The sequence below is a fragment of the Trichosurus vulpecula genome, chromosome 6 (assembly GCF_011100635.1).
Source record: "Trichosurus vulpecula isolate mTriVul1 chromosome 6, mTriVul1.pri, whole genome shotgun sequence".
Lineage (NCBI taxonomy): Eukaryota > Metazoa > Chordata > Mammalia > Diprotodontia > Phalangeridae > Trichosurus > Trichosurus vulpecula.
The window spans coordinates 224,164,635-224,185,919 of record NC_050578.1 but is presented as its reverse complement, the minus strand read 5'-3'; the positions used below and the strand labels follow the sequence as shown (position 1 = coordinate 224,185,919).

Below are 21,285 nucleotides of genomic sequence, written 5' to 3'. Positions count from 1 at the left end.
AGATGTGATACCATGGTAAATGCTTTGTTAACCTTAAAGTTTTCTATAAAGGTATTGGTTCCACTCCACAGAAACATTATAGGAAGTCTGACTGGCATGCCTCAGAAGCCAAAATGAGAATCTACATGGACCATACCATGGGGACCCCCATGGGTGTATCATGGGAAATCACGTGCTGGCATGGTCTATCTTGACTCATTCTTGGGAGCTACACAGACACACAGGCCCACACACAGAGAGACACAGACACAGACACACAGACACACAGACACACAGACACACAGACACAGACACAGACAGACACACAGACACACAGACACAGACACACACACACACAGACACACACACACACACACACACACACCACACTCTGAGAGCTGCAAGTATCTTCTGGGTTGGACCTGGGTAACCCTGAAAGACTCATATAGCCTTCACAATCTTCCTTCTGGAATCTCTTTCCTGCCCCCTTCCCCCAACCCTTAGCCACAGATGTTTTCTTGGTGTTCAATGAGCACCAGAAACTTCTTTTTCCCCTCTGCTTTACTTTTAGATATTGGAATTCCTCTGAGTAACTTAAAGGCATCAGTCTTACTTTTTCCCAATCAGCACACACCCAGCCCCATTAGAAGGATGCATTTCTTCATTTCAATACTACCTCCAAAACTGTCACCCTGAGAAATCACTCCCCCTTGGACAAAAGCACCGGAGCAGACCTGTGAATACTCCCTTCCATGTTCTACCAGGAACTGTGATTACACCTCCTAGGCAGATGAATGAGGTCCTCATCACTTCTCCTTAGTGAATCAGCTAGTGACGATATAGTGATGATTGCTTCCCGGCTTGATGAAGGCCCATTAACTGCATCCGAGATTCTTTGCTGTGGAAAGTGACCTCTGACACCCTTCTCCTTGGGGTTCAGCTCATCTGGCCCAGAATAGGACTTGTTTAGAATTAGGTCTGGCATCAACTGGTCTGCCTTGTTATTGGTAGGGTTTGTGCCTGAGAAAGATCGTTGTCCTGCTAGCGGGTGACAGACAGAATGAGTTCCTCTCCTCCCAGGTTTTGGGGAACTCAGAAACCCACTAGTGATTCCTTCCACCTGAGACCATTTAGATATCCTTTGGACCAGCACTTCTTAAACTGTGGGTCACAGCCCCATATGAGGTCATGAAAAATTTGGCAACAATAAAAGGTTTATGAATGTGCAACAACCAAAAATTAATTAAAAATCAAATGCATAATGAATCCAAGGTGTTGCCTTGGTTCTGAATACAAAGCATGCGCACTTTGCACTGTGTGTGTTCCTGGCCACACAATGCCAACAAATGCTGCCAAAAAGGGGTCACAAGACGAAAAAGTTTAAGAAGCCCTGCTTCTTAAAGGAAGAACCAGAGGCCATGAGAAGGGAAAAGACTTTCTCAAGGTCACAGAGGTAGTAGAGGTCAGATGCAGGATTTGAACCTAGGTCATCTGGCTCTGGGTCTAGTCATTTTTCCATTGCATCATTGTGAGTTCTCTTTGTCTGAAGACTGATATAAGATGAGACAGTTGGGGATCGGTGGGAATCACCTCCGTCAGGAAGATGGAGTTGTTTGTGACAAGGCACAAGTATGAGAGCAAAAAAGCTTTTAGAAAAGTTGTAGTCAGAGGTACCAGGAGTTGTTTCTAAAATGCAAATATACCTAGTGAAGATCTGATGCTACAGCCACAAGGGTATGATCGATGGGACAGGAAGGCAGATAGGAGACCTAACTCAGAGCAGCCATCCCCTGGGAGCTCAAAAATCAGAGAAGAGACTTTGATTTTATAAATTGGGAAACTCTGACCTAGAGAAGACAAGTCAAGCCCAAGGTCATTCGAAATTTCCACTTTCTGGGCTTTTCCATCTCCCTGGAGATACCTCCACCCTGCTGCCCTCTCTTCTGAATGATTGGTGAGTCTCTGGCCAAAAGCAACATTTTATCAAGCACCTAGGTCATACCCATTTCATTCTCAGCTTTGCCCCTCAATCTCTGGACTTCACCTTCTCTCCAGCAGTCTTCCCTCTGCCCCAACCCCCAGAAGGTATCCCCTGTCTCCTTTTCAGCTCCCCTCTGTGTGCAATCCTTACATTTTTAGAATATAGACTCCTTGAAGGTAGGGATTATCTGTTTTTACTTATATTTGAAGCCTTAACACTTAGCACAGTGCCTAGTAAGTGCTTAATTCTTTCTCTCTCTCTTTTTCTTTGTCTCTCTCGTTTTCTCTCTCAATTTCTCTCTTCTCTCTTTCTGTATTTCTCTCTCCTTTCTGTATCTTTCTCTTTCTTTGTCACCCTCTTGCTTTCTCTCTCAATTTCTCTCTCTCCTTTCTCTCTCTCCTTTCTCTCTCTCTCTCTCTCTCTCTCTCTCTCTCTCTCTCTCTCTCTCTCTCTTTTCTCTCTCCTTTCCTCCCTCCTTCCTTCCCTCCCTCCCTCACCCCATCTCTCATTCTCTCTTTCTCTGTGTGTGGGTTTATCCATCTCTCTGTCTCTCTCTGAATGAGGACATCCAGATTCTATTCTTGGTCCCTCCCCCCTCACTGATTGCGATTTTTGGCAATTCTTTTTCTGGGGCTCAGTTTCTCTATTTCAAAATGAAGAGCTTAGACTTAAATGGACAGTCTGTGGTTTCATCACAGTTACCAGGGATTGTGATTGCTGGCACTTTAGTTGAGGTGCCAGTGGGAAGAGAGACCCTGGGAGGAAGGCAGAAGTCTCAGTAGCAATCCTAGCACTAATCTAATAAAACATTCCAGGGGGCACAGCAGGAAGCTTTTGATTCTGTCCATGATTACTGAGAGGCAGCTACACTGAGGCTGGGGGATGGGTGAAGGGCTGGTTTCCAAGGGATACAGTGTTGCTATAGCTTCCAATCCACGCCCCAGGGGACTGTTCTTCCCAGTACAGCTGGCAGATGTTCTGGGCTTTTAACAAAAGGATGAGTTTCTGGAACTCATGCCACAGGGTCTATGACTCTGAGCTGTGTGGTTCAGCCTCGGAGGAAGCCCTGAGGCTGAAGGATGCCAGAGTGTGATGGATCAGAAACAACACTAGATTTGGAGTCTGAAGACCTGAATTCAAATGCTGACTCTGCTATGTATAATCTGTGATATGTTTTTTTAAAAAAATTAATTTACTTTTAGTTTCCAACATTCACTTTTATAAGATTTTAAGTTCTAAATTTTTCCTTCCTCCCTCCCCACCAAGACAGCATCCAATCTGATATAGGCTATACATGTACAATCATATTAAACATATTTCCACATTAGTCATGTTGTGAAAGGCGAATCAGAACAAAAGGGAAAAAACCATGAGAAAGGAAAACCAAAAACAAAAAAAAAATTAGAAAATAGCAAGCTTTGATCTGCATTCAGACTCCATGGTTCTCTGGAAATGGATAGCATTTTCTATTGTGAGTCTTTTGGAATTGTCTCAGAGCATTGCATTGCTGAGAAGAGTTAAGTCTACCAAAGTTGGTGCACAATGTTTCTGTTACCATGTACGATGTTCTCCTGGTTCTGCTCACTTCACTCAGCCTCAGTTCATGTAAGTCCTTCTAGGTTTTTTCTGAAATCTGCCTGCTCGCCATTTCTTATGAAACGATAGTATTCCATCACAATCATTGTTCCAACACAACTTGTGTAACCATTCCTGGATTGCTGGGCATCCCTTCAATTTCCAATTCTTAGCCCCCACAAAAAGAGCTGCTATAAATATTTTTATACATGTGGGTCCTTTTCCCATTTTTATGATCTCTTTGGGATACAGACCTAGAAGTGGTATTGCTATAATCTATGATATTAGGCAAATCGCTTTAGCATTTTGAGTCTGTTTTCCCATGTGCATGGGGGAGGCACTGGATTTGATGATCTCTAAGGGCCCTCCCTACTCTAAAACCTACGTTCTGATATCTTCTTCCTAGGGCTAAGAGCAGGAAGAGACTGCTAATAAGACCAGGAAGTTGAAGAAAGCCGAGTCTAAGACAGAATACGGGCTTTTGATGAGATAATGAGTTTCTGGGACCTAAGCTAGGTCCTTCCTCTGACACCAGAGGCCATATAGCATAGTGGAGTCAGGAAGCTTTGACCTCGGGCATGTGGGAAAGTTTACTTTCTCAGTTTCCTCATATGTAAAATGACGTGTTCTTCTAACTTCAAAACTTCAAAACTTTGGCCCTGTGACCATCCAACCATACACCCATATGGATGAACTTTGTTGGACTAAGTGGCCCCCCACAGCCAATCTCTCTCTTCTCCAAAACATCTTTCAAACTCTGCTGAAGTAATTATTGTTTACGCAAGGTCTTTTCAGCATCATCCCCCTAATCAAAGGCCTCCAGAGGTTGTCCATCATCTATAGGATGGGCTGAAGTACAACGTGTTTAGGCAGTCATTCAAGCCTTCTACAATTTGACCCTTTTCTCCTTTCCAACTTAATTCCATACACATAGTCCATATTCAAGTTTAAGGGGAATCTTTACCATTCTTTGGGGATCTAGAGTTAGGAAGCCCTGAGTTCAAATCTAGGCTCCAACACTTTAGCTGTGTGACCCTGTGCAAGTCCTTTAACCGCTATCCACCTCAGTTTCTTCATATTTAATGCAGATAATAGCAGCACCTACCTCCCAGAGTTGTTGGAAGGAGAAAATGAGGTAATATTTGATTTTTAGTATATTTTACTTTTCCCCAATGACATGTTAAAACAATTTAAAAACATTTTAAAAAACTTTTGAGTTCCCAATTCTATCACTCCTTCCTTCCTTCTCTGCCCCCTCCGCCCCCACCACCCTGAGATGGTAAGCAATCCGATAAGATAATATTTGTAAAAATGCTTTGCAAACTTTAAAGAGCCATATAAGCGAAATAATGATAATAATTATTACCCTTTTCTGCCTCCATACCTTTGCTCCCCAAAAGTTAGATCCAGCCTTCACAGCTACCTGGTGAGACTGTTTCAGGCAAATCCGATGGGCCGGGGAGAAATAGGCAAGGGGACAGGATAGGATTTCCAGGGACTGGAATGACTGAGACCTCTCAGAAGGATAAGGAGGTAAATGAATTCCCTTCAACTTCCATTATGCCCCTGGCACCCAGCACCAAGGCCAACAAAATTGGCTAAGTGTTTCACTTAGTGACCCTTGAAAAGTGGTGCCACCAACCCTTATCCTGCTTCCTGGTAGCCATATTTAATATTGTGCCAAAAACTTTTTGACTACATTTTTGTCTTGGTTCTCTAGACAGGAGATTCCTTGAGGCCAGGAAATGGGTCTGCTTCATCATTGTATCCACTAAACACAAATACAGGGTCTTGTACAAAGTAGGTTCTCAGTAAATATCTATTAATTTTGGTTTTTGTGTGTGAGATTCACTTTTGTACATTTAGCTTTGAGATCCTTTAATCGATATTCAGGTTTCATAGTTTCTTGCTTATGTAAAATGGTTATTTTCTCAGGGTCTTTAAGGACAGTCTCAAGTCCAGGGGAGGGAGGTAGGGGGTCAGATAAGAGAGAGCCTTCCTCTCCCAGCTGGCCAAGGACCAGGGAAGGACATTCTAGGGCTTAGGGTAGTACTCCGACCAGGACCCCGGCTGACTGCTGGGAGAAAAGACAACCCAGCTAGAGGCCAGAGAAGAGGAGATGCTGGACAGCTTATGAATATTCCACTGAGCAAGGAAGTCTGGCTAGTCTAGCTGGGTCTTGGGTGATCCAGATAGATTCTGATTCTAGTGTGTCCTCTGGAATTCTTCCTTTCTCATCCTCTCTCTCTCTCTCTCTCTCTCTCTCTCTCTCTCTCTCTCTCTCCTCTTTTAAACTTAATTTCCTTTTAAGCCTATATGACCCTTTAACTTTGTCATTTTTTTAAACAATTGGGTCACTAGAGAGACAGTGACCACCAGCAGCAACTAGTTCAGGATCCTGAACTAAGAGACAATACACCTAAGTTTGATTTCCTGGACTTGTCACTATATTACTTTGAGCAAATCAGTTCTGGCTCCTCAGGACCTTGGTTTCTTATAGAAAATGGGGATAATATGACTTTAGCCTGTCCATCTTCTAAGGTCAATGTGAAGGTCCAATATGATAAAGAGAGAAAGCCTTTTGTAATTGTCAAAACCATTCAGAAAACAATGGTCAAAGACTATTATAATTAAGGGAGAGGAGATTCCCATGTTCCAGGCAACTGAATGTGGTGTTGGCATGGACTAAAGTAACTTGAGAGTTAGGGTAGATAGAGGGGGAGAGCCTTAGAGAAAGAGGGAAGCTGTGGAAGCTAGAATCCCTTCCTGCCTGGGTCACCTCTGACCCACTCTACCCATGCCACCTCCTACAATGACCTCCCCTAGTCTCCTGAATCTTTCCCGTTCTTCAAGACTCACTTCAAGTTGCCATTTTCTGGAGGAAATTTGTTTCTTATTATGATGGTTACGGTCTTATAACTTGAAAGGTTTAGATTGGATGTTGGTGGTACTTTCATGCTTCAATGACTGCTTTGGTGTTGTTTGACTGTTTCAAAGGCTGATTGACTCCATGCTGTTCCTCTCCCTAGTTCAATGAATGACTGTCTTAATGTGGCCCCCTTTTCAGGTTGCCCCTGATTCAGGTGGACTCTGTTCAGCGATGGATGGAAGACCTAAAGTTGATGACAGATTGTGAGTGCATGTGCATCCTCCAGTCGAAGCCCATTAGCTTAGAGGATGATGCCCAGAGTGAGCTGATCCCATCCTCACAGCACGGCCCCTGTGACCACCTGCAGCTGCTGTTGAAGCGGGCCTGGATCATTAGCACTGAGCTGGGAAGGATCGGGCAGAAGCTGGACCGGGAACGGTGGGGGCGGGTGCACAGTCTGAGTGTCCGGCTGACCTGTCATGCACGTTCCATGATCAATGAGTACAGCATTTTCAGCAGAGGTGCCTCAGAGGAGATGGAGCAGGTCAGTGGCTTCGGTATTAAGGATAGGCAGAGGAACTGGGAATGCAAATGCTTTGAGGTTGGGAGAGAGGAATGGTTTAAATTACTAATGGAATGGATACATGAGGTCACCTGTGGGCATGCCAACAGTGTATGTCACTGCCTCTAGACAGGGCACTGTGCACACACTCCCTCTGGGCTGGCTCACATTGACAGGTCTGGGTTCTCAGGATCACTACCATGTGTTACATCTCAAGGTTTTTCAGGGTGTTAAGGACAACCCTTTTGAACAACATATATGCGTATACATACATACATACATACATACATACACACATATACTCTTCTAACCTGCCACTTAGCTCAGGAGCTGCCAGCGTGCTTCCCAATTATACAAAATCATTCTGTTACAATGATGGCACTGTTAACTCTTAAACATAAAACAATTATTTAACGATAAGCCAAAAGCAACAATAAATAATACTTTAAAGCTGTTAACGTAAGGCAATGATGGAGTAATCAATTTTTTTTGTTTAATTGTGACCCTATTTGAGGTTTTCTTGGCAAAGATAATGGAATGATTTGTCATTTCCTTCTCCAGCTCATTTTATAATTGATGAACTGAGGCAAACAGAGTTAAGTGACTTGCCCAGGGTCAGATGGCTAGTGTTTGAGAGCAGAATTGAACTCAGGAAGATGATCCTTTATCTACTCTGACATCTAACTGCCCCTAATCCATACATTACATTTAATCCATAAACCTCAGTTTTACCCTCCCACCAATGGACATAGTATATATGGGGGAGAATAGGAACAAAGTTATAGAAGGCTAACACTATCATATAAGTGAGGACTATGCATGTGTTTGAGGTAGTTTATAACTCTGGACTGCAGGTCTTGGACTAATCCCTTCAGAAATACTCTGTACCACATTAAACTGCTTCTCTGCTAATTGCTTCCCTTCTGGTCCTCACTACTTTCCTGCTAGCAGATCTGCTCTTCTGATTTCAGATTGTCAAAGCACTGAAAAGCTGTTTTAATTCACAATCACCCTTAAAAGGGTACACTATTATAATTACAAAGAATTCCTCTTATGATAGAGAACTGCAAAGCTCCTTAGATTGGCTATCTAGGCAAGGAAGACAAGCCCAGCCAGCTCTTTGCTAGAGGGTGCTATTTTGTCCTGCTTTAAATTTCTTAAGTCAGCTGCAAAGATTGCCTTTCCTCTTCTGTTTACTTCATGAAGTAAAACTCACAAAACCCACAGTTCTGTTAGTTATGAAACCAAGAGTCCTAATTTAGTTGCCCTAAGGTCCCTAAAGAGTTATTCATCATATTATGAATTTAAACCTCTCAAACTCTAAAAACAGTTGCATGCAAATGAGCTGAGAGACCACAATGCCCTTCAACCTTAACTATTTGTCTATTTTCAGTCAGGTCTTCCAGGTTCTCTACTTGGTCTTATAATCTATCCTATTGCATTTTATCTGAAAATTTTATCAACACTTGGATATTGAGGCGTTTTTGCAAACAAAATTTTTTCTGTCTCTTTTCAGGGCCAGACTTTTTACATGTTTAAAGGGCAATACTTTAAATCCTTCACAAGTTGATTTCATATTTTTTCTTTGTACAAGAGTTCACTTTGCCCCTTTCAGCAACCAAACTAGTCATGTATGGAAGAAGTAAACTTCAAACAAGGACTTGTGGGATGCTGCATGAGGGCTGAGTGGGGTAGGCATACTTCCCCATGAGTGTGTTTTCTATATTGAAAAGAAAATTGTCTGATGAGCGCAGGAAAGGGAATGATGCAATGTAAAGAATGCTGAACTGGCAGTTGAGAGCCCAGATTCAAACTGCTGCTCTGCTACTATCTCAGTGATTCAATTTGGGCAACTCATTTAACACATTCTGGGTCTCAGTTTCATCATTTATAAAATAAGGGGGTTGATTTACTTGATTTCTAATAACAGTGTGTGAATCTACTACCAGTCATGCTGCTAGTAGAAAGAGTCCTGGACTTGGAGTTACCAGATATTAATTGAAATCTTGGATATGTGATGGTGATCTTGGACAAGACTTCCCTTCTTTGGGCCTTCTGAGTCACTGAAAGACAATAGATTCTGCTCTCAGTGTGGTTATTATTTTCTCTCCACCAAAGGTTCTCAATCAGCAGATGCGAACCTCGTGATAAATCTTAGGGTTCTAGATTTAGAGCAGGAAGGATCCCTCTGACATCACCTAGTCCAATCTCATTTTACACAGGAAGAAACTTTTCAGAGAGTGGGGCTCACAGGTTGGGAATGACTTGCCCTAGGTCAAAGCTGAGATTCTAACTCAGGTCCACTGACTGAATCTAGCATGCCCTGCCCCAAAACCCCAACAAAACCATGATCTTATGGCTTTACCTCTAAGTTTACTGCTATCCACTGTCCATTTCCCGGTGGAGAGGGCAGTATAAGGCAGCTCTTGTCAACATGACTTCCCAACCTGGGGGGCTTCATGGTTGGCATCATACCTATTCCCCTTATCATGATCCCTTACCAAGATCTTCAGCAAATAAAGCACAGCCACTAGGAACAGAGAGGTGGAAATCTCTTAGCTAAGTCTTCTCTGATTGGAATATCATTCCTAAAGTTAAATATCCAGCAGTATAAAAAAATCACATACTTTCCTTTTTTTCCAATTTATTTATTTATTTTAGTTTTCAACATTCACTTCCTACTTCACCTTCCTTTTCCCTTTTTTTTTACTTTCTTTTTTTCATCCTGCAGTTTCAGAAGCTCTTAATGGAGAAGTGCTCTGAGCTTACAGCTGTCACTGAGAGGTAGGTTCCACCACCTTCCTTTGCTCTGGACCTTCCCACAGTTAGTAGCTAACACACATTCCCTCTCCATTTTCTAAATGATCATTCAGTTGAACAATCATATCTGTCAGTTTCCTGGTTACTTTCTAAGGCTCCTCAAGAGACCCCTGCCAGGGAGGGCCCTGCCACTATGGCCCAGCTCTTGACCTATCTGGTTTTCTAGGTGTCTCCACATTGATGATGAGCAGGTCCTGAAGTCCATGAAACCCTGTGTGAATGAGACCCTGAGTGCCGTGGGCCGGTACTTTAGCCAGCTACTGGAATTGGCTCTGACACAGGAGATACAGGTCAGTACAGGCACTCGCTGGATCCTGGAGACTGGGAGAGGGGGATGGATGAGTTGGGCTGGCAGAGATATCTTGTTTCCCCAGATAGGATTCCTCCTCACTGAAATAAAAATCAGAGGGAGAAGCTGCCTCTTCAGGCCCATCCCTACATATGTTCCATGGAGTGGATTCCAATCCGATCCTTGCTATGCTTTGTAGCCCTAGCATCTGGCACCATAGTACATAGTAGGTGCTTAATAATGCTCATTCATTCTTTCATTAACAAACTAATGTTTGCTGAATTGCTTTGAAGTGCAAGGACTTCTATTGGACACTGGAGGTAGAGAAAGAGACAAAGGTGAAGTGGAGGGAGATGATATAAGACAGAATCCTTGCCATAAAGGAGCTTTCAGTCTAGTAGGAGAGAGAAGACATAGATGATAGCTATTATCACGGTCCCACTAATGGAGCACCTATGGCAGCCATGGTGACTGCTTGCACTTGGCAGAGAAAAGAGGAGAAGAAAAAAGAGAGGAAGAGTGGAGAGGAGAAAAGGAGAGGAGAAGGGAAAAGTGGGGGAGATGGAAGAGGAAAGGGAGTGAGAAAGGAGAAGAGAGGAGGAAAGGAGAGGAGAAAGGAAGAGACAGAACAGAAGAGAGACAGAAGAGAGAGAGTAGAAGAGAGGAGAGGAAAGGAAAAAAGAAAATAAAGAGAGGAAAGAGACAGAAAGGAAGGAAGTGAGGGAAAGAAACACAGAGAAGTCCCTCATCTTAGATTCTACTGAATGGGGCAATCCTATTTGGTCCACCACTCCCCATTAGTGGGGCTAAAGGAGCAACCAGGAACCTTCGATTGTGCATGCTCTTTAGCAGGAGGTCAAAGCACAAGACTCTTGGGAAAGTGGTCAGGGTGCAGGCTCAGCTCCCATCAAGTTCCATGGGATTGTCTTCGAGAAGCTTACATTCTAGTGGGGAAAACAACCTAAACACAGACAAGCAAATATAACATTTATGCAAAGTAATTTTTGGGGAAAGGGGGATCATGCTTATAACAAGGGAGACTGAGAAAAGGACTTCTGTAGGAAGTTGAGTCTTGGAGAGAGTTAGGACTTCTAAGAGGTGGAAGTGAGGAAAGAGACTGCGCATTCCTCTGGGGGTGGTGTGGTGTGGAGGTTAGCCTAAAGTCATGGAGGTGGGGCATAAAATGTGTATGGAGAAGAGGCCAGTTTGGCCAGAAGGGAGAAATCATAAAGAAAGAGGTGGGAAACCTATCTGGAAAGATATGTTAGAGTCAGACTGTGAAACGTTTTAAATATCAGAGTAGTTTGTATATAGCAGGCACCTTGTAAATATCTGTTGAATTAAATTCAACATCTTAGACAGGGAATAACTGGAGAAGCAGAATTTTTAGAACCTGAAGGAATCTGAGGTCATGAAGCCAGGCCTGTGAGCCTTTTCTTGAAAAGCAACCACCCCCAGCTCTTGACTTTTCTTCATGATACATTCCAGTCTTACCTTTCTCTTTGTTAGCTAGTTTGTTTTTGTAACCAGATTCCCTGCAAAGTGAGAAAGGGATACATGGGGGTCTGATGAGTGAGTGAGATCTCTGAGAGCCAGTACCACCCTGACCACACTCGCCATACTCAGGTGCCAGGGATGCCCAAGCTGAGTCACCTCCATGGGGCTGCCAAGGTGCATCATGGTTAGTCATCAGTCCCTGGCTCGCCTCTGATAGTCAGAGTTCAGCAATCAATCATCAATAGGAGATTTACTGAGTGATCCTCATATTGCTGGCTCAGCTCCAGATGCTGTGAGCAACGGGAAAAGAGTCTACAGGCAAGCAGAGCTGGAAGTGCTTTTAGAAACCATTTGTTACAATCCTTTCATTTTACAGAAAAGGAAACAGAGTTAGTGAAAGAAGGATAAGAAAAACACATCTTGGTCTTTTGCTTCTCTCTCTCCTGCATGATTTCCCATTAGTCTTTCTCCTGCATCCTCATTCCAGCCAAACTGACCCACTTGCCATTTCCCATGAATGATATTCCATTTCCAGCCTCCACGCCTTTCCTTGGGATGGCTGTTATTTCTGGAGTTCTCTATCTCCTCACTTCCCCCTCTTGGAACTAATCCTTGGTTCTATTCAAGGTTCAGTTTAAGGTTGTCTCCTACATGAAGCCTTTATAGCCTTCCGAGTGATTAGCCATTTTGCTCCAATTACTTTGAATTAATTAGTTAATATTTCTTCTCTGTGTACATACACTGTTTTTCCTAGGTATCATGCAAGCTTCTTGAGGGCAGGGGCTGTTTTCATTTAGCACCTAGTCTGTTACATAGATAAATAAATGCTTGATGTATCAAATTCCCCACACAAACTACAAGCATATAATTGAGTTGAGGAGATAAGATTGGCCCAGACAAAGTATGCTAGAGTAGAAAGAATGATGTATTTGAAGTTGGAGGACCTTGGTTGGAATAACTAAATTGATATTTATTACTCGTGTGACCTTGGGTGAGTCACTTCCCCACTAGGAGACTCAATTTCCCACCCCCCCGTAAAATGACAGGTATAGACCAAGTGACCTCTGAATTCTCTTATTGCTCTAAATTCCATGATAGAGAAGAAAGCAGAGAGGGGACTAGGCTATAATAGTGGGAGATCATACTGAATGGGTAAAACAGAACTTTATCCAAGATTAAAGAAAGACTAAAAGTCTTAATTCTTATTTTCCTGTGCCTTCAATAGAAATAGTAAGTTTTGAGGAGAGGTGAGCTGGGAGGAAGGAAGATAATGGAGGAAGATAATGTTTCGGACATGCTAATTTTGAGATACTTACAAGACAGGCAATTGGAAATGTCCAAAAGGGAGTAGTGTAGGACTGGAACTCAAGAGAGACTAGGACTGGATATATAGACTCGGGAGTCATCCACATAGAGAAAGAGACGGGGAAGAGAGAGTAGAGACAGAGAGAGGAAAGAGAGAGAGACAGAGACAGGAGAGATAGAGAAAAGAGTGAGAGGGAGAGAAAGAAGAGAGAAGGAGACAGAGGAGAGAAAGAACGAGAGAGGGAGAGAGGAAAAAAGAGAGACAGAGCAAGAGAGAGGGAGAGAGAAAGAGACTGAGAAAGACAGAGAGGAACAAAGAGAGGGAGAGTCAGACAATGGAGAGAGAGAGAGAGAGAAAGAGAGCGAGAGAGAGAGAGAGAGAGAGAGAGAGAGAGAGAGAGAGAGAGAGAGAGAGAATGTGCAGGCAGGAGAAGAACCTATGTCACGAAAAAGGGATAGTGTCAAATGTTGCAGAGGAGTGAAGAAGAAAAAAACTGTCTGCTTTAACCACTGAGATATCATTACTATCTTTGGAGAGAAAACATTTAGATGACTTATAAGATCATAAACCAGGATGAAATGGGTTGACGGCTTTTAGTTTTAGGGTTTTTTTTTTGTAAATTTTACATAGTGATGACCCTCTTTTGGCAAAGAAATTGTCATATCCCTCACTTTTTTCCATAAATTTATGAAAATACTTTTCTCAGCTTATTTTTATTCAAATAAAATTTATGATGTTAAATAATTTCCCAACAAATCTTAGACATGTAATAAAATAATGTAACATGCACAGATATAAGATCTTTTAAAATTTTCATACCACAAAATAACAACAATATTAAAAGAACCATCCTCATCCTCATCCTCATCATCATAATTAGGAGACTGTTTTCTATACAAAGTTTCTCAAAATATTCTTTCACCGATGATATTGCTATTCAATTATTTTTAAATCACTAATGGAAACTGTTACGTCATCTCTATAATAGCTGTACCCAGAAAATCCCAGTTCACACAAATATGACATTAGGAATGGTAGTATAATTTGTATCATTTTGCTTAAAACCTGAGAATATTTCATTCACTATGGCCAAAAATAATGAGATTTTTTTCATGTTTAAAGGTTTATTTTGAGTATTATCATAAGACAAAATAATTATTCTTGTTAAGAAGAATAAAATCAAATGTGTCACATTAGTTCATGGCAAATAGATGTCCTAGCCATTTAGATTTAGAAAGATTCAGTTTTTTAAAATAATAGGAAAATTGCTTTCATAAGAAAGGTTATGCGTAATAAGCAGATCTTTACTTTCTACTATTTCATTTGTAGGGCAGGTATTTTTAAAATTAGGAAACAAAATAGCCCTTTTGTAAATCTATTATTTATAGTTCTACCTTTTTCATAAATACAATTATTTTATTTTTATGAATCAAATATGAATAGCCTACACATATATACCAACATAAATGTACATATACATATGCACATATACATATATGCATACACCTACATGTTTATGTTCTATAGCAGATATAACAGAATTTGTTTTGCTTGACTACACATATATATTTTTGGCCATGTATAACTAAAACCAAGAGCTACCATTAAACATAACAGAGATAAACTAGAATCTTTTCCAATAAAATCAATGATAGAATAGGAATATTCATTGTCACCTCTTCTATCTGACATAGTACTAAAATAGTTTACGATAGCAGTAAGACAAGAAAAAGAAATTGAAGGAATAAGTGTAAGTGAAGAAGAGACAAAATTACCACTTTAGCAGATGATACGAAAGGTACTTGAAGAACCTTAAAGAGTGGACTAAGAAATTAATGGAAACAATAACTTCAGCCAACTTGCAGTTTATAAAATAAATCCACAGGAGTCATCAGCATTTCCATAGGGTACCAGTAAAGCTCAAAAAGAAGAGACAGGAGAAGAAACTCCATTTGTGATTTTTTTTATCTTTTTACAAATATGACATTATTTGATTCTCACAACAACCTTGCCAAGTGGGTGCCGTTATTATACCCACTTTCCACTTGAGGAAACTGAGAAAGAAGGTTGAGGTTAAGTAACTTTCCCAGGGTCTCATATCTGTAAATATCTGGGGTCAGATTTTAACTCAGGTCTTCCTGAGTCTCCCAGACCAGTATTCTATCTTCTGTGCCTCCTAGCTGCCTAGCTACCTTTAAAAGCAAAAATAAAGAGGTCCTCTCCACCAATAATGTATTTGTGAATTCCAAAGATAAATATAGTGGATTGTATTTCTAGATTTGGGCTTTTTATTTTGTGCTTCTGTATTTCCATTACTTAAACTGTCTCCATTGTCTTATATTATGTTAATTTGGGCTACTCCAGTGAATTTTTCTCTTCTAATTTTCTCTTATCATAAAGGAATGTCATTTCACTTTATGAAGAGACAAAATTTAAGGTGATTGGTATTTAATGGTTGTGTACTTCAAAAGATTATATGTAACTTTTTGTGAGTTATTTCAATTTTTAATAATTGTAGTTTTGGGAAAACCAGCTTATTCTATTCTATTTACTAAAAGGAATGAGAAATGAAAAGGTTGAGAAATATCACAAATATTGTGGTACTTTTCACTTCCGTATAAAGATTAGGTTTGACTTCATACAAATCACAGTCAAAGGTAGCAAGCAACTTGTCGACACATCTTATCTGTGTCTCGAGCCTATTCTGATTCACACAGATAAACAGTAGAGTAAAATAATGCAATGCACAGATCTCAATTTGTTGATGGAAAGCCTTTAAAATTTTTATACTTATTATTTAAGTGATCGATCACATCTGTACCTCTGTATTCATGTATGAATACATCTGCATTCAGCACCTGCCAACTCAAATCGGAGGTTCTTTGCACACACTGTATTCAATAATTGCTCTGCTTCATTCATTATCAATTGGAGTGGATTCTCCCCATAAGTATTGCTTTTGTTGATTTTGATTTGAACACTGTTTTAGTTGAAAAAGTGGATGATGCGTTTATGAGAGTTATTCTTTAAAATATCCAGTGATTTTTGCCCATTGCCTTGTCTCTACTTCCTGCTTCCCCCTACCCTCATGTACTGCAGTTTGGAAGACTTGGGGTTAATAAGTGAATGGGAGCCAGGCTTGGTGGCACACCTGCTACTGGGGAAAGTGGTGATCGTTGAAATCTTCTGAGCTGTAGTAGGAAAAAAGCCAAGTCTGGCACCAATATGACGATCCCTGAAATATGGGAGGTGGAAGAGGGTGCAGCTGGTTGCAAAAGGAGGGGTGAATCTACCCAAGTTGACTGGAATGGATTTTCCTCTACCACCCGAGGACCCTAGTAACAAGGAAAGTCTAAAGGTTTGTAGTACTTTGTAAGAAGCTTCTAGAGAATTTTAGGTAGTTACATGTAGCTATGTGCCTTGTATTATATTTGTAGCTCAAGAGTGGATTATCTGTTTAACACAGGAGTTCTTAATTTTTTTTGCATCCTGGACCCCTTTGGCAACCTGGTGATGTCTGTGTACCCCTCCTCATAATCATTTCTTTAAATAACTGAATGAAGTGCTAAATTTCAGTTAGGGAAAATAAAGATGTAACTTGCCCCCCCACCTCCCCTGCAAATTTCCCAAATTCACAGACTCTCTGAAATCTGTTAAATCCAGCCTGAAGTCACACACATAGATACATTTGGGGTGTTAAATCATGATGAATTGTTAATATAGCTTTAGGAATTCCAGGAAGAGACAAAGGCATGACAAACTGCATACATTCAAACAACTCAAAAATTATTAGACTGGGAAATGCGTATCCGGAAAATGGTCAAGTACTCTAATATATTTGAGTCTATTGGCAGGTAATTGATCAGCCTTGTCTTCAGTAGCTAGCTATTGGCTTAAGTTAGTAGCCTATGTATTTCAGCTATAGGAGTAAAGCCCTTTAATTTTATTTTGTTTATACATTTGAGACTTTAATATTCTGCCCGTAAAAATACTCTACTACAGCAAAAGAGATCTAAGCCAGCATCGAAGAAAAACTTGATGACTGTAAGGGCCTTCCTCTTTGAAAGAGATTGCCAAGAGATGTGGAGCTTTTTTCTGGGGTAGTTCAGATTTCTTCCTGCCTAAAGGCTAGAGAATGGACCAGCTGATTTTTAGAAGTTTTCTTTAGCAAAGGATTCAGTCACTTTAATAATTTTACTACTGGGGCTGAGGAAATGGGAAAACAAATTGTCTGAGTCTTCCCAAGTGTATGTTTGAGAAAAGGACCTTCAATATATAAGGTCCTTACTAGTAGCTGTAATCATTCATCCCTTGCTGGTGTGTAATTACAGCCTGTATGAAAAGATATTAGCATGAAATCATCATCTCTCCCATACATATCTTAATATGAGTGGTGATTGAAAAAGACATTGGGGCTGGATTGTTTAATGTGATGGTAATTTGAAATAAGTGCAAACAGGGATCAGGAACACCAGATAATTCTCATTTGGGCTCAAGACAATTATAGACAAAATCTGCATTTTAATGCAAAAGGGTTAATATGGCATATATGGTTACTTATGGTAATAATGAAAATGGATCCTAAGGATTGAATACATTACAAAAATTTGTAATGACACACTTGCTTTATTAATTCTGCTTTTTGCAGAATCCAGAGCCACAGAGTTCTCTCTCTCTCTCTCTCTCTCTCTCTCTCTCTTCCTCCTCCTTCTCCTCCTTTTTCTTCTTCTTTTCCTCCTCCTCCTTTTTCTTCTTCTTCTTCTCCTCTTCCTCCTTCTTTTCACCTTAAGATACCAAGTTTAAAGTTGCTGCATGGGCTCTATTAGCATGGGGTCTCCTATTGAAGCCCTCTCTCATAGCCTTGACTTAGAGTTGTGTAGAGGTGACCTCGAGTTCCCATAGGCTCTGCCAGTGGAATAGAGGCTGCTTCTAGCCCAGGGATGGTGATGGGTAACGGGTCTGGGTCGTTTGTAAATTTGTAGTGTGCCTAGTCATTGTTCAATGGCATTCAAACAGGAACAAAAAAGTCAAATGGTGGGGGTCACTGAGGGCTGAAGTTTTGCAAGGCAGGATTGGCCTTTTGGCTTTAGGAAAAGGATATCATAAGATAAAAAAGACAATTTTGACTCTATAAAATTAACAAGCTTTTGAATGAATAAAATCAATTAAAACAGGCTTATTAGATGTAGAGCTGGAAGGACCTCAGAGGCCACCTAATCCAATCCCTTGATTTTATAGATAACAAAACAAAGGCCCCAGAAGGCTGAATGACTTGACCAAGGTCATGTAGATAGTGTCAGAGGGGGATTTGAACTCAGATCCTTTGGCTCTAGAATCAGGGCTCTTTACAACTGATAGAATTAGAAGGGAAATAGTAGAACAGGAGAAAATTGCATCAAATATCACTGGTAACAGATACTCAACTTATAGAGGGATTTGAAAGAAATATAATGTCATGATCCATTCTCCAATACATAAGGGATCAAAGGTTATAACCAAATAGATTTTGAAAGAATTGCTATATAACAAATAACCATTTGAAATTATAAATAAATAAAACTATAAGTAACCATTTGAAAACATGCTTCAAGTAACTACTAGTAATAAAAATACAACTTGAAAGTACTCTTAACTTTCCACTTCAAACCAGAAAAATTGACAAAAAAGGTACAAAACTTCAAATACTCAGTCTTGGAGGGTTTGTGGGAAGACAGGCTAAGGCACTATGGGTGGAGCTCTGAAATAGTCTGACATTTTTGGAATTATGCAAGCAAGGTGACTGTACTGTCCATGTCCTTTGACCCAGTGATCCCATTATTGGGCATATACCTATTTTTATGGTCACTTCTTATCCTTTCGTTAAGAAATCTCCCTTATCAATAGAAATAATTCCTTCTATTCCTCTTTAACTCATTTATCACTTTGCCTTTCATAATTTAGGTCTCATATTGATTATTACATATGTGGTTTTGAATGCTGGTTGAAACCTATTTTCTGCCACACTGATTTCCAGTTTTTCCAGCACTTCTTACTGAAAAAGAAGTCTTCCTTCAGTTGCATATATTCTTGGTGTAGCCTTCACAGCATCAGGCTCCTGAAGTTTGGGGAAAGGGGGAGTGAAACTGGCATTGGATAGGAGGTGAGTGCAGTTCCTATGGAAGGAGTAATCATGGAAACAATTTTCCCTTCCTCCTGTGACTTTGAGAATGAAATAGTGTCCCTCATCAATGGGCTTTTAGGTATGCCTTTTTTCTCTTCTCTGCTAGTTCAAAGAGGCATGATGTAACAAAAGGCTGTGGGAAATGAAAATTCTTCCTTGACCAGAGGCTATTGGCATTACTCCTGCCACTCTGCTATTTAGGTTTTTATATTTTACTTTCATTTCCAAGGTAACAAATATAGGGCATCTCAAAAGTCTTAGTGCATCTTAAAGCTATCAAAGGTTAAACTTAATCTATTTAAGCTTAAAACTATACTAGGACTTGTCCAATGCCCTGTATAGTTTAGTATAAATGCCAGCTGAGTGAGTTCTTTGGGGTGGTGATGATGAGAAAAAAGACATTGAGGGCATGAGCTGGGAAAGATTTGATTTATTTCCGGAAGGGCCGTAGACTTCTAGTCTTAAAACATGAAGCTGAGGAAGACTGAGTGGGGTCTGTGCATGGCCACCTGGTAGCGAACTGGTAGAGACTGGGTGGAAAGCCAGGTGTGTTTGCACAGTCCTGATTGAGTGAACAGGTGCAGCTCAAACTTAGAAAGCCACTTGATGGTTTGTTCAGATACATCTATACCCCCTCATGCTGGTGCATGACATACTGTTCCCAAGTTGCCCATGGAGGGCAAATGTTTCCATGGGTTTATCAACCACAATTGTTTGTGATTTTTGCTTTTCTAGTCTATTCCGCTGATTTATTTAAAAAATTACTTTTTAGTATACTTTGAACTCCCGATATAGTTTGAGTGTGCCCCTTTCATTCCATTTTAAAAATTATTTCTACCAAAAGATTTCTATGTTTTCTAATTATTTTGTGTAGTTCTATAAAATATTCCTTTAGTTATTTTGTATGATGCTAAATCTGTGAATGAATTTAGGTATTATAATACTTTTTATTATTTTGGCATGACCCAACCATGAGTAATGGATACCTTTCTAATTATTTGTTTTCTTTTATTATTATACAGTGTTTTATATTTGTATTTATATGCCATGAGTCTATATAGATAGGTTGACTCACATATACAATTTATTTTGCAGTTATTTTAAATGATATTTCTCTTCCTATTTTTTTTAGGTTTTGTTATTGCTATATTGAAACAGTGATGATTTTTTGTGGAATTATTTTGTATCTTTCTATTTTATTTTAGCTATTAATCATCTCAATTAGTTTCTTTGCTAATTGTCTGGATTTTCTTTTTCTTTTTTTTACTTGTAACCTGAAAAGTTATTGATACTTTATTTTTATGTCACCTTCATTTCCAAATGTATCCTTCTCTTTCTCTCCCCATGGAGTGATCCTTTGTAAAAAGGAATTAGAAGAAAAAGAAAAAAACTTCATCAAAACCAGTTTCTTTTATGTTTTTCATTATCCCTGGCAGTCAATCTCCCTTAAGGACACTGAAACCAGAAACTTAGAGTATCTTTTATGCAGACATTTATTCTATCCCAGCCAGTCAATGCTCTGTGGCCCTCCATCTTTTCTAGGACAATATCTTGAGGTGGAGGAAGGGGGTTGAAGTCTAAACTGGATTGTACTGCTTTCTCAGGAAATGAATAACTGGCATGTCCTGTGTTCTGTCTTTGGTGCTCAGGTGCTGGTGAGAAAGATTGACACTTCAGATAATCTTTACACTGCAGAGTCTACCACAGGGAACCTGTTCAGCTTGACCCAGGAAGGTGCCCCTTTATGCCGTATCATAGCAAAGGTGAGACTGGCAGGTGGTTGGTAGTGGAAACAGTTAAGATATGGGGGTGGAATGAATGGGAACTATGGATGAGGGATGAGGCAGTATGGAAAAAAACACTGAACTGGTGAGTAAACTTAATTGGTTTCTAATTCTGGCTTGAGCACCAATTTTCTGTGACCTTGGGTTATTAATTTCTCTTCTATGGTCCTCAGGTCCCCTCTCTGCAAAATGAGGGAATTGATTTCTGACAAGCCTCCTACTTCTTAGGTTTTATGAGTCTATGCTAAGTCATGGTACTCTCTAGTCTACAGATGTCAGCCTAGTAGAGCAAAAAGAATGCTGCATTTGGAGTTGCAAGACCTGGACTTGAATCTAAGCTCTATTACTTTTTGCATGACTTTGGTCAAATCATTCAAATTCTCTGTGCCTCAGTTTCCTCATCTGCAAAATGAGGAGGTAGGACAAGATGACCTCTAAGGTCCTTTTGAGCTCTAAATTCCTA

The 21,285-nt window shown here is 40.3% G+C and overlaps 1 protein-coding gene across 1 annotated transcript in view; it reads left to right on the top strand.

Annotated features, from left to right (window-relative positions):
- INSC (INSC spindle orientation adaptor protein) overlaps positions 1-21,285 on the top strand; it is a 121,480-nt gene that overhangs the window by 19,990 nt on the left and 80,205 nt on the right. Inside the window, exons 3-6 of the mRNA XM_036765103.1 lie at positions 6,603-6,948; positions 9,698-9,750; positions 9,953-10,076; positions 20,688-20,801. Coding sequence (XP_036620998.1) covers positions 6,603-6,948; positions 9,698-9,750; positions 9,953-10,076; positions 20,688-20,801 — 637 coding nt within the window. The remainder of the gene's footprint in view (positions 1-6,602; positions 6,949-9,697; positions 9,751-9,952; positions 10,077-20,687; positions 20,802-21,285) is intronic.